This window comes from Podarcis liolepis, assembly GCF_965112155.1.
Source record: "Podarcis liolepis genome assembly, chromosome: 7".
NCBI classification, from domain to species: Eukaryota; Metazoa; Chordata; class Lepidosauria; order Squamata; family Lacertidae; genus Podarcis; species Podarcis liolepis.
This window is the reverse complement of record NC_139561.1, coordinates 87,965,002-87,977,906: the sequence shown is the minus strand read 5'-3', so window position 1 is coordinate 87,977,906 and position 12,905 is coordinate 87,965,002. Positions and strand designations below refer to the sequence as shown.

The 12,905-nt window shown below is 48.8% G+C and overlaps 1 protein-coding gene across 4 annotated transcripts in view; it reads left to right on the top strand.

The window, feature by feature from the left end:
* ACTN4 (actinin alpha 4) overlaps positions 1 to 12,905 on the top strand; it is a 134,585-nt gene that overhangs the window by 63,685 nt on the left and 57,995 nt on the right. For all 4 annotated transcript variants that reach the window (XM_083515797.1, XM_083515800.1, XM_083515798.1 and 1 more), the window contains exons 2-3: positions 5,899 to 6,013; positions 7,641 to 7,760. In XM_083515797.1, the coding sequence (XP_083371923.1) occupies positions 5,899 to 6,013; positions 7,641 to 7,760 (235 nt within the window). The remainder of the gene's footprint in view (positions 1 to 5,898; positions 6,014 to 7,640; positions 7,761 to 12,905) is intronic.

The window sequence follows — 12,905 nt, the reverse complement described above, 5'->3', positions numbered from 1 at the left end:
AGAAGAGCAGAGGAGCGTTTCCGCCACCCAACTGCCCCTTCCAGATTCTTTCTGATGCCCATCCCTTTCCGCTGCAGCTGAGCTTTTTTCACCTGAGCCGCCTCCTCGCCTTCCTCCATTCTTGCAGAGTAGAGAGAGACCTCCTGCCAGGCTGCTGGCCTCTCCTTTGCCAGAGAGCACTTGAGTCAGTTTTCACTTCAAGTGGGATACATCTGTCAGATGGTGAGGGGGTGGGTGGTGGCGCAACACCTCCAGGCGCTCTCAAAGCCAGCATGCCCGGCTCCTTGTCTGGCTTAGCCCAGCCATATTGGCACTCCCTCCGATAGCTTGTGTGTGGCGTTGCTTCTCAATTAATCAGCCGCTGCCTCTCGAGTTTCTGAATGAATGGGGTTAGTAACAGTTGTCAAAACAAGCTTTGCGCTGCCGGAAGCTCTCCGGCTTGCCCTTCTTTTGGTGCTCATCAGGCAGCGTCAATGCCCCCCAGCCAGGATATGTGTAGGGGGGGGGCACGTTTGGAGCTGGGGTGTTGCAGAGGTTGCTTGATGCGGAGTGACAGGCCCTATTCATGGCTCAAAGCTCCCTGCTTCTGAGTAACAGGAATGCAATGTTGCTCGTTCCAGAAAAAGTATTAATAGTAGCAGCCGCACCTGCGGTCCATACGGGTGTGGATTTCTTTGCAATTTGAAAGGGCAAGTGGGGCTGGGGGTGGCTTCAACAGTATTGCAGCATCTTCAGTGAGCATTACAACAGAGGAAGATCATAGGTCTGCACTGTCATGTTTTATTGCAAAGGGGGGGGGCTTGCAAACAGCTGCAGTCACCTGTGGCAAGCAAAAATTTACTGCAGGCCAGTGGTTCCCAAACTCGCCCCCCCCACCCCCAAAGGGGGCACTTGAAAATTGCAGAGGGTCTTGGTGGACCACTTAATGCAGTGTTTCTCAAACTTGGTTCTCCGGCTGTTCTTGGACTACAACTCCCATCATTCCTAGCTAGCAGGACCAGTGGTCAAGGATGATGGAAGTTGTAGTCCAGCAACAGGTGGAGACCCAAGTTTGAGAAACACGGACTTAATGTTTTTTTCTGCTGGTTGAAGCAATTGTAATGCACCGTTCCTAGATGCTGTATCGTTTTTTAAAAAAGAAATATTTTATTGCTTGGTTTTATTTCTTTTGTGTTGTATTAAAATTTGAATTCCGTAGAATCCATATTCTCGGACTAGAGTGTTTGTCATAAGAACTTAGTCCTATTGGATCAGATCACAGGTCCAGCAGCCTTTCCCCACAAGTAGCCAATCAGATGCCTCCAGAAAACCCATCATCATCAACTCTGGAAGGCAAAAACCATCACTGGCAACCCATATTCACTGGGGGGGGGGGGTACATTGACTCTGAACAAGGAGGTTCAGTCTAACCATCTTGGGTAGCAGCTATTGCTAGACCTCTCCTCTGTGACTCATTCAAAACCCGTTTTTGTGTCATCTCAGCCGTGGCTTTTGCCACATCTCAGTTGGTGGTGATTTCCACAGATTCTGTGGCATGAAGAAGCCCTTCCTTTTGGTCTCTCCAAAATCTATAGCCCGCAAGTTTCCTTGGATAGAGTGTGTAAGAGAGAAACTTCTGCTTTCTACCCTTCCCCACATCGTGCATAATTTGGGACATGCCCCTTAGTCATCTCCCACAACCCCAAACTATTGCTGGGTGTCCCCTTCTGGAAGACGAGATTGGCGGCCCCTGAGCAAGCCTGCGCATGCAATTTCGGAATCGCCCAGAGCCCCACTGACTTGCTTCCCTTTCGCAAAGGAACCTCGGGAAGCTCACGTAGGGCCACGTTGGGCGCCACCCCCTCACAGCTTTCTTGTTAGCCACACCACTGTCGCCATGTGCAGAACCCACCCAGCCCTACGCATACATGTACAAGAAGCCTTGTAAATCCCATGCGCTTGTCCCCTGGACTAAGCGGGGCTGAACAGCGAGGGGTCCGTGGTGACAAAACCTCCGGACCACGTTCCTGCGGTCAGTGAATTGACACGGGCGCAGGCATTTCCAAACACCCGGCCTCTGCTTCAAAGCTCTGCCTTGCATGCATATGCACACACATGCACACCAGCCCCTCTGTGACCCAGAAATCGCTTCTCTTACCTGCCACCCTCCTCTCAGCTGCCTGGAAGCGGGATTTCCTTTCCCTTGCCTGCTGATGTTGGCAAAGAGAGCACCTGCTCTCCAAATGATGGCCGCAGCGTTCAGAGGGTGGCGTGTGTCAGTTTGACTGAGCCAGCGAGTCGTCCCCCTGCCACACACTACTGGCTGCATCCGGAAGAGGCGATCATTCAAAGCGTATCCCGCTTTGTTCCCAATACCTTGGCACTGTGATATCAGTAAGACGGAGGCATGTTGACATACCTGGTTGGAATATGCATGATTTGTGCAGGGGTTGGAAGGAGAGAGTGCATTTGCATCAGATTTTTTTTTGTGGGGGGGTTCCTCTTGCATTTAGTGGTGAGTTGCAATTCTGTGCTGGGCCCGGGGGTAACCCGTGAAACGTAGTCCAGGACTGGTCCAGAATCCGAAGGTTCTGCTAGGAGTCAGTCCGACAGGGCCAAGGCAGGACACGAGACAGGAAACCAGGCAAGGACAAGTACAGGATCTCAGGCAGGATCTGGCATACAGTAACGTTGCTCCCGCAACCTGGGGCGGGGGTCCGACAGTCTTTTATATTTATCGGGGTAGCGGCTGGTCCTGATCCCCCAGTGACTCACCTCCTTGTTTTGACCGAAGGCGAGCACTCCTCCTGCGAGTACTCAGGTCTCTCCTTCTCTCAGACCTCAGTCTCTGCAGTTTGGGAGATGTCGGTGGGTTACTAGACCCAGAGGCCGCCTCAGCCTCCCCTGACCCAACTGGTAGAGCAGCAGCTGTAAGTGATGGCCCAGCTGAAGGCAACGAGGTCATCCCCACATCTGGAGCCAGGGCAGGCTCAGGCCCCTGACTCGGCCCAGCTGGCGCTTGTTGCAGGGGAACCTGTGCAGACTAGGGCTCTTCAGGATCAGGCCCCAGACTGCCCGAGGCAAAGGATCTGGTGCAGACTGAGTCTCTCAGTCTGAGCCCGAGTCCCAGGCCATCACAAATTCTTCACTGAAAGAAAAACTAGATAGCTTCCTCACATATCTCAACAGCCTACACCCCAAAATACAATTCACTATGGAAATAGAAGCCAACAACCAACTTCCCTTCCTTGACGTCCTAATCTACAAAAAACCTGATGGCTCCCTAGGACACACTATCTACCGGAAAAAAACACACACCAACCGCTACTTACATGCACAATCACACCACCACCCTGCACAAATAAACTCCGTAGCCAAGACTCTCATCTCCAGAACCAAACGCCTGGCTGACAAAGACCACTTGATAACTGAGTTACAGAATCTCTCAAATGTGTTAATCGCCAATGGATACCAGCAAAACAGGGTTACGAAGCTAATCCAAAAAGAAACACCCCCCAAAAACCAAGACACAGAAGAAAACAATGGCATGGCCCTCCTTCCTTATATCAAGGGCACTACAGATAAAATTAGCAAAATCCTCCATAAACACAATATCAAAACAGCCTTTTGCACCAACCAAAAAATAGCCAATATCCTCAGAAACCCCAAAGATAAAATCCAGTTGGAAAACCAAGGGGTCTATGAAATACCCTGCAAAGTCTGCCCAGCCACGTACATTGGACAAACAAACAGACGAATAAATGCACGTATCGCAGAACACAAGAATGCCGTCAAAAAAGAAGAAAAAACTTCCTCTCTTTTCCAACACATGAAAGAAACAGGACACGAAATTAATTTTGCAGATTCCAAATTGCTCTTTAACATGGAACATCACCACAAGAGAATAATCATGGAAGCCATCGAGATAGAGAAACACCCTCACAACATGAACAAGCGTGACGACACGTCCCGCCTGCCAGACATCTGGAAATTAGCCCTCCCCACAAAAACCGACACCAGAACCAGAGGCACACAGAACGCCATCACCAATCAACCACACCAGACCCAAACCCAGACCCTCTCCACAGATAAATTACAGACACCATCCAGTAGCCAAACCATAGTGGCACCTCCGGATGCTGCACCCCCCTGCAATCCCTACACAGATCTGGCTGGCACAGGGCACAAAACCACAGCTCGCCCCTATACACGAAGCCAAGCCAGAGCACAACTAAGTGCAGTACAGCCATCTTCTCAGAAAAACTCTTCACAAGCTCAAGAGGTCAAGACACGAAAGCTTTAGCAACTAATCCACACTTAATGACCCACCTAAGTGGTACTCAGAATATCACTCAAGAAATCACTCAAGATATCCCTCAAGTAATTAAGGAACAAAAGAAGAAAAGGCACACTAACCTGGGAACTTCCTCTCTGCCCAGAACGTTGGAGGCTATACACCACACCCCCTCAACAGTATTTATAGGAACTCAAACACTGAGATCCTGCTCTGTTCCAGTAACAAGAAGCCGAAAGCACCAGCCTGAAGATGACGAGTGAGACCTCGTCGAAACGTCGCCTAGACACCCCAACTCTTACACGGGAAGACACCCGAAGACACCAAAACCTGCATATATATATATATATATATATATATATATATATATATATATATATATATATTCATATTCAAATACAAAACAAAATTATACACTCCAGACATCCTAGTTACATCTTATTTCTCTTTCTTCCGACTTCCCTCAACTTGTCTGCAAATCCTTCATATTTTAACTTTAAACACATTTCTGTTTTGTTGTTTATATTATATTATTTCTGTAAAACTTCACCCCCTTTTAATACTTATTTCCCATCACAATGCTTCATGAAAACTTACAAACGTAATCTGATTATCACTTAGTTTTTGCAAATATTCAATAAATTTTTCCCAATCTTCTGTGAATCTTTGATCTTGCCGGTTTCGGATCCTTCCTGTCATTCTGTCCAATTCTGCGTAGTCTATCATTTTTGTTCTCCATTCTTCTAACGTAGGTAGCTCCTCTTGTTTCCATTTCTGGGCCATCAATATTCTTGCTGCTGTCACTGCATATAAAAATAACTTCTTTTCTTTCTTATTTATCTCATTACCTGTAATGCCTAATAAAAATGCTTCTGGTTTCTTAACAAAAGTATATTTCAAAATTTTCTTCAGTTCATTATAAATCATTTCCCAAAAGCTTTTTACTTTCTTACATTCCCACCACATATGGTAAAATGTACCTTCTTTTTCTTTACATTTCCAACATTTGTTACTTGTCTTATACATTTTTGCTAATTTTACCGGAGTTACATACCATACATTGGGCTGTGTTTAAAGGGGCAAAAAGTTTCCAGGCTGCTTCTGAACCTGAGGACTAGAAACCTGCGGCTTTTCAAGTGTCGCAATATCAACCAGGCTCCATGGCTTTTGGCCAGATTCTGTGCCTCATGTGATGAGGATTCATGGAAGGCCAGACTGCAGCCCCGCTCAATTTTGGAAGGAAGTCATAACTATTTGAAGTCAGAACCTGGGTGGGCGGAGGACAAAGAGCTGAACCTCTTTGCGTGTTTCCTTCCCGAACCAAAAAAAAAAGTTAGCCTGTGTTTGTCTTGGATCTCATATTGCCTTGAAGGAGCCAGAGGGGCTGCCACAGTACCAGTCTGTAGTGCTTTTGAGTCTATAAGGGTCCATAAGACATCTGAAGGCAGCCCTGTTTAGGGAACCTTTTAATGTTTAATAGATTGTTGTATTTTAATATTCTGTTGGAAGCCGCCCAGAGTGGCTGGGGAAACCCAGCTAAATGGGCGGGGTATAAAAAATTAATAATAATAATAATTATTATTATTATTCCAGAGCCTTACCTTTCCTCTTTTTCTCCCACCCAGACTTTCACAGCATGGTGCAATTCTCACCTGCGGAAAGCCGGCACGCAGATTGAGAACATCGACGAAGATTTCCGTGATGGCCTGAAGCTCATGTTGCTGCTGGAGGTCATTTCAGGTGAGGGTCAGAAGGACTTGCAGGGGCTGTTGATTGGCATTTTTCAGGACCGCCTTTTCGCTCTGCGGCAAGTTTGAGTTTTGAGCAGTCATCCTCGAACATCCTAAGACAGGGGTCAGCAAACTTTTTCAGCAGGGGGCCGGTCCACTGTCCCTCAAACCTTGTGGGGGGCCGGACTATATTTTTTTGGGGGGGAATGAACGAATTCCCACAAATAACCCAGAAATGCATTTTAAATAGAAGGACACATTCTGCTCATGTAAAAACACTCTGATTCCCGGACTGTCCGCAGGCCGGATTGAGAAGGCGATTGGGCCGGATCCGGCCCCCGGACCTTAGTTTGCCTACCCATTTCCTAAGATGGCGGGAGGTGACGCATCAGCCCTGGGATCATACCAGTGGCCCCATGGCCTGTTTGTTGTTGGCATCCGTCTGTCTCGGGGGACAAGGGACTGGCACACCTTTGTGGGTGAAGTCAAACCACTGGGGAATTACAGCGCCTGCTGGCACTGCAGAGACCAATGCGGGAGAGACATGTTTTGTTGCAGCTGGGGCAGAGGAAGGCATCCTGTTGTGCTGCTGCAGACACACCTTGCCGTTTCTTCTCTCTGCGCTCATTCTGGTTATTCCTCCTCTGGTCGCTGCTGCGGATACACAACCTGTCTTGCCTGTCTCCAGGCACTGCGGTCATCTGCAAGGGCAAGGCTGATGTTGCCAGCTGTCATGTTGTGTTTGCAGACATCTTTGTAACACACATCTGGTCTGCCAACAGGCCTTTTGCCTGAAGGCGGCTCCCCGTAGAGCAGGCATAGGCAAACCTGGCCTTCCAGATGTTTTGGGACTACAATTCCCATCATCCCTAGCTAACAGGGCCAGTGGCAAGGGATGATGGGATTTGTAGTCCCAAAACATCTGGAGGGCCAAGTTTGCCTATATGGCCTGCCGTAGAGCATGTCCTTGGGGAGCTTGCAATCCTTGTAATTCACAAGTCAGTTGCCTTTCCAGGGGTCTGGTTGGAAGAACATGGCTTTCCACTGGTGTCTGATACCACAAAGAAATGGGGAGCGGGAGGTGTGGAGAACAAATAGACAAGGCACAGCGTACTCTTTCTACACTGTCCAGTTCTTAACTCTGAATTAGCCGTGCAAACCTTGTTATTCTGAATCTGAATAATTTCACAGTTTGGGTTTAAACTGATTTTTGGGGTGGCTGAAGGCCGATGGGCCATCTGGCGCCTTGTCAACCCCATTTTGACCCATTCGCACCAGCTCCCTCTCAACACCCTCCCCCCCCCCCTTGGTTCAAGATTTTGGCCTCACTCTGGTGCTTGAATAGGCTTACACCCTGGGAAATCTGACCCAAATGTCAGCTTCTTCTCCTTTTGGAGAGACGGATGACTGCTAAAGAGAATTCAACCTGGAGTAACTTAGGAAACCCAAAGAAAAGAAAAAAATCTGTTCCTCTTCGGACAAGAAAGGTGTTTGTCTTGCAGGAGCCACAGGCTTCCTTTGTTTCTTGCTGAGCTTGCATCTGATGTGAAAAGGAAGCTCACTTTTGTGTTTTTCTTTCAATCCGATCTGCTCCTTCAACCAACCAACCAGCCCCTCTCTTCTTTCTGCTTCCCCAGGGGAGCGGTTACCGAAACCGGAGAGAGGAAAGATGAGGGTACACAAGATCAACAACGTGAACAAAGCTCTCGATTTCATCGCAAGCAAAGGAGTCAAGCTGGTTTCCATAGGAGCTGAAGGTGAGATTGCGCGGGTTGGGGTGCTGTTCTTCCAAGCCTCTCCCGGCGATAACGTCGTGCCCGTTTCACAAAACGCCGCAAGCTGTTTATTGTGAGTTGTCTGTGATTGGAGGCCTCTCGGGGCAGGGACCTCCTCCCTTCTACTTTCTAAAAACATCTCCCCCCCCCCCAAATAATATTTATTATTTTCAGTAAACGAGCATAATACAAAAGAATTCACAGTAACAAAAACAAACAAAAGATAAAACAGGGGAAAAAATAGAAAAAAGGAAAAAATAAAAACATACAATACAGTATAATGCCACTTAATTAATTACAATTAAGTAGCATCCATCTTGACTGTGATTTGGTTTTTTGAAATATTGATATTGGAAACTGCTACAGATAATTACTAAGAAATTCAGTTACAGATGGGTAGCCGTGTTGGTCTGCCATAGTCGAAATAAAAAAATTCCTTCCTGTAGCACCTTAAAGACCAACCAAGTTAGTTCTTGGTATAAGCTTTCGTGTGCATGCACACTTCTTCAGATACACTGAAACAGAAGTTGCCAGATCCTTCTATATATTGAGAAGGTGGGGAGGGGTATTACTCAGAAGGGTGGTGGGAATGGGAGATTGGCAGATAGCTGAGATGAGCCTGTTGACGACTCTTAACGACTGCAATAGGTCTTGCAGGAAAAGGCAAGGGGTGAGAAGGTGAAAAATGGCTTAGTCATTACCAAACTTAAAACAATGGAGAGACCTGGTCTGAACAGAGACATCGGATTCTTATCTCATTATACATGACTAAGCCATTTCTCACCTTCTCACCCCTTGCCTTTTCCTGTAAGACCTATTACAGTCGTTAAGAGTCGTCAACAGGCTCATCTCAGCTATCTGCCAATCTCCCATTCCCACCACCCTTCTGAGTAATACCCCTCCCCACCTTCTCACTATATAGAAGGATCTGGCAACTTCTGTTTCAGTGTATCTGAAGAAGTGTGCATGCACACGAAAGCTCATACCAAGAACTAACTTAGTTGGTCTTTAAGGTGCTACAGGAAGGAATTTTTTTATTAAGAAATTCAGGCGGAAGAGACTCGAGGAAGTCAAATACTATGTTTAAAAATATCTTGCGCCTTGACGGCGCTCTATAAAACAATGACACGGTGAATCTTGCTTTCGCTTCCCCTGCCCTCCCTAGCGCAGTGCCATTGATTCGGACTGGCAGTGGTTCTCAGAGGGCTTTTGCAGCCTTGCTACCAGATCTCCTCTAGCTAGGGAGGCTGAGCATTCATCCTAGAAACTGCAGTTACTCTTCCGCCCCTCTAGTGGTCAGTGGCTGCTTCTGGCCCTTCCCTCTCTGCCCTTGGGACAAGGACAGGACCCTCAGTCCTCGGGGAAGGAACAATTTCACTGCCCCAGTGCAACAGCAGGTGTCAGAAGTGGGCAGAAGGAGCCCCAGAGTTGTATCCACCTTGGGGATCTTCCTGGGTCAAAATTTAATCAGTCTGGGTAAATCTGCATGCAAAGGGCCTAGTCTGCCACTGAGTACCACGCCCCTCCTGGACTGAGTGTGAGAGACCCAAGAAGAAGCCAGATTATGCACAGAGGAAATGTAAATTCTGCCGTTGAGAACTGTGCGGCTTGTTGCATCAGTAGCCACACCTACAAGGAAAATAATAATAATTATTATTATTTATAGCCCGCCTACTCTGGGCGGCTTCCAGCAAAATATTAAAAATACAGTAAAACATCAAACATTAAAAGCTTGACTTTCACCTGTCAAATGTGCTCTGTTCATCTGTTTGGAGACCCAGTGTGGCGTAAGAGAGATAATGTACTTGGATCAAACAGAACTGAGTTCAAATCCTTATAAAGGTGAAGTGGGCCAAGTCGTGTACACACACAAAACACACACACAAACAGTCTTTCCCAGCACTTCACACGGTGGTTGTGCGGAATAAAGTGCAAAGAAAGAGAATGGCAAAGTAGGTCGAAAGGCCGGGAAATGCATTTTTATGTAAACTGTGCTATTTTTACTGTTGTTAGCCGCTCTGAGCCCAGCTTTGGCTGGGGAGGGCGGGATATAAATAAATTAAAAGGTAAAGGTAAAGGTACCCCTGCCCATCCGGGCCAGTCGTGACCGACTCTAGGGTTGCGCGCTCATCTCGCTCAAGAGGCCGTGAGCGGGCGCCGTCCGAAGACACTTCCGGGTCACGTGGCCAGCGTGACGAAGCTGCAGCTGGCGAGCCAGCACCAGCACCGCACACGGAAATGCCGTTTACCTTCCCGCTATAAAGCGGTCCCTATTTATCTACTTGCACTTAGGGGTGCTTTCGAACTGCTAGGTGGGCAGGAGCTGGGACCAAACAACGGGAGCTCACCCCGTCGTGGGGATACGAACCGCCGACCTTACGATCAGCAAGTCCTGGGCACTGAGGTTTTACCCACAGCGCCACCCGCGTCCCATAAATAAATTATTAGTATTATTATTATTTATTAGACAGAGCAGGGGGCTAGTAACCTGCAGCCCTTCAGATGCTGTTGTATTGCAACTCCTGCATCTTCCACCCTGCGGAATCAGGGATGATGAAGGGAGTTGGAGAGTCAGTTTTCCCCAGCTCTGGGGCAGCTGGATCTCCTGCTAAAGAGATTTCCATCTGCTGGAATACAGGTGGAGGCGGACTGCAGGTTGGGAAAGGGCTGTCGCGCTCAGATCCTGCTTGCAGACTTTTCATAGGCACCTGGTTTGACCATTGTGGGAATAGGAGGCTGGACGATGTGGGCCTTTGGGGCCCATGTCTTCTTATCTTTTGAAACGCTTAAAAATGTGCAGGCCACTTCTGTTGGAATCTCGGAAGTCGAGAGGAGCTGCTGAGTAACGTTTCCTGTGCCCTGTGCCCTCCTTGCCCTTCCCCGTGACTCGCGAAACCGGAATGCGTGATGCAGAGATACTGGACAATGTCCCAATTTATACAAATCACAGAGTAGAATTCTGTGCCCACAGAGCCCGCGGTGCATTTCCTTAGTGTGTGTAACCCTAAACAGAGCAGCTTTAGTGTAATCTTCCGTGGTGCATGTAAGTCGGATTGGCTGCAGCTGCAGGTCCTGAACAAGCTCTCTGGAAAGAGAACAGTATCCTCTGATCTCCCTGCTCTCTGTGTCTGCAGATATCGTCAAGGCAATTTGAAAAGTAGTTTGGGAACTGGAAAGAGCAATGCGCGCGCGCACACACACACACACACAAAGGGAAAGAGCCATGGAGCCATTTGCCCAGGGCAAGATTCATTTTCCCGCAGCTGGTCAGCTGGGAGCATACGGCTGGCTCTTCTGAACTTAATTGCATCCAGTGATGCAAACCCCCCCCCATCCAAATACTTGCCGTTATTGTTCTGAGCTTCTGTGACCGATATTCCTTTGAGCCTTGCCAGATTTATACGCTGGCAATAAATACGTTACACGCTTTGAAACAAGCAAACAAAAATCCCCCAAATTCTTGGCCGCTGGGTTTTTCCCCCACCCACCCACCCTCAGCTCTGCAGTTCCTTCTTCCGGGGGGGGGGGCTCCCTGCCCTGGATGTGGCTTGCACTCCTCAAACAGTGCCGGGGTGTCTTACAGATCACAGACAAACACAAGGTCCTGGCAGGTTTTCACACACTGCCTGCGCCCCAGTCGGGATTTAGATAAAAAAGGGAGCGTTCTTTTGCTCGAATCCAGCTTGTTGGTTTGTCATCGAGGCATCTGGCTGGCCCCTGTGAGAACAGGATGCTGGACTAAATGGGCCTGATCCCGCAGGCTCTTCGTAAAGGTAAAGGGACCCCTGACCATTAGGTCCAGTCATAGCCGACTCTGGGGTTGCGGCGCTCATCTTGCTTTATTGGCCGAGGGAGCCAGCGTACAGCTTCCGGGTCATGTGGCCAGCAGGACTAAGCCGCTTCTGGCGAACCAGAGCAGCGCACGGAAACGGGCGCCACTACCGAGAAGACCCTCTGCCTGGTTCCCTGTAACCTCACTTCTCGCAGGGAGGGAACCGCCAGAAGGCCCTCGGCGCTGGACCTCAGTGTCCTGGCAGAACGATGGGGGTGGAGACGCTCCTTCAGGTATACTGGGCCTTTGGGGCCGTTTAGGGCTTTAAAGGTCAGCACCAACACTTTGAATTGTGCTCAGAAACGTACTGTATCCGTGGACTGTTAGGCTGCTGAATGAAAAGATAACAAAAGGGCAACTGACTTTCGGGTTTGGTGTGTGTGTGTGTGTCAGTAAAAGAGGGGAATTAAGACGTAAGAGAGCTGAGTGGGGGGTGCTTGTGTAATCTCACTGTATACAAGTTGTACAAGTGACAAAAAAGCACCGTATTTCTCGCTCCATAAGATGCACCCATCCATAAGACGCACCTAGTTTTTAGAAAGGGAATGCAAGGAAAAAAATATTTTTAAAGGGAGCGCGGAAGAGAGCCTGTCTGCATCCCAGGCTCTGCTCAGCGCTCCCTTTCACAAGCCGTGTGGAGCGTGTGTCCGGCGCTTGCAGGCTTTTCCCCAGGAGGGAGAAAAGCCCCCAAGAGCCCCACACATGCTCCACACGGCTAGTGAAAGGGAGTGCTGGTCTTGGGGGCTTTTCCGGGAGGTGGGGGAAGGGACTGAGGGGCTGCCCTCTGTCCCTTCCCCCACCTCCCACAAAAGCATGCAAGAGCCGCGCGCTCTTTAAAGGATGCGCGGCTCCTGCGGGCTTTTCTATGAGGAGGGAGAAGGGACTGACAGGCTGTCTCAGTGCCTTCTCCCTCCTTGGGGAAAAGCCTGCAAGAGCCGCGCAGAGAGTGGGGCTTTTCCCGCCTGCCTGCCTCCCACCTGCATTCGCTCCATAAGACGCACACACATTTCCCCTTACTTTTTAGGAGGGGAAACGTGCGTCTTATGGAGCAAAAAATACGGTACAGTGATGCCTCGCAAGATGAAAAGAATCCGTTCTGTGATTCTCTTCGTCTAGCAGTTTTTTCGTCTTGCGAAGCAAGCCCATTGACAGATTAGCGCTATTAGCGGCTTTTAGCGGCTTATCTGCTGATCGGATCAGCTGATAAGCGGCTTAGCGGCTTAGAAAGGGGGGGGGGAGAAAAAAACCCCGCAGGAACTCGCAAGGCATTGTCTTGCGAATTAAGCCCATAGGAA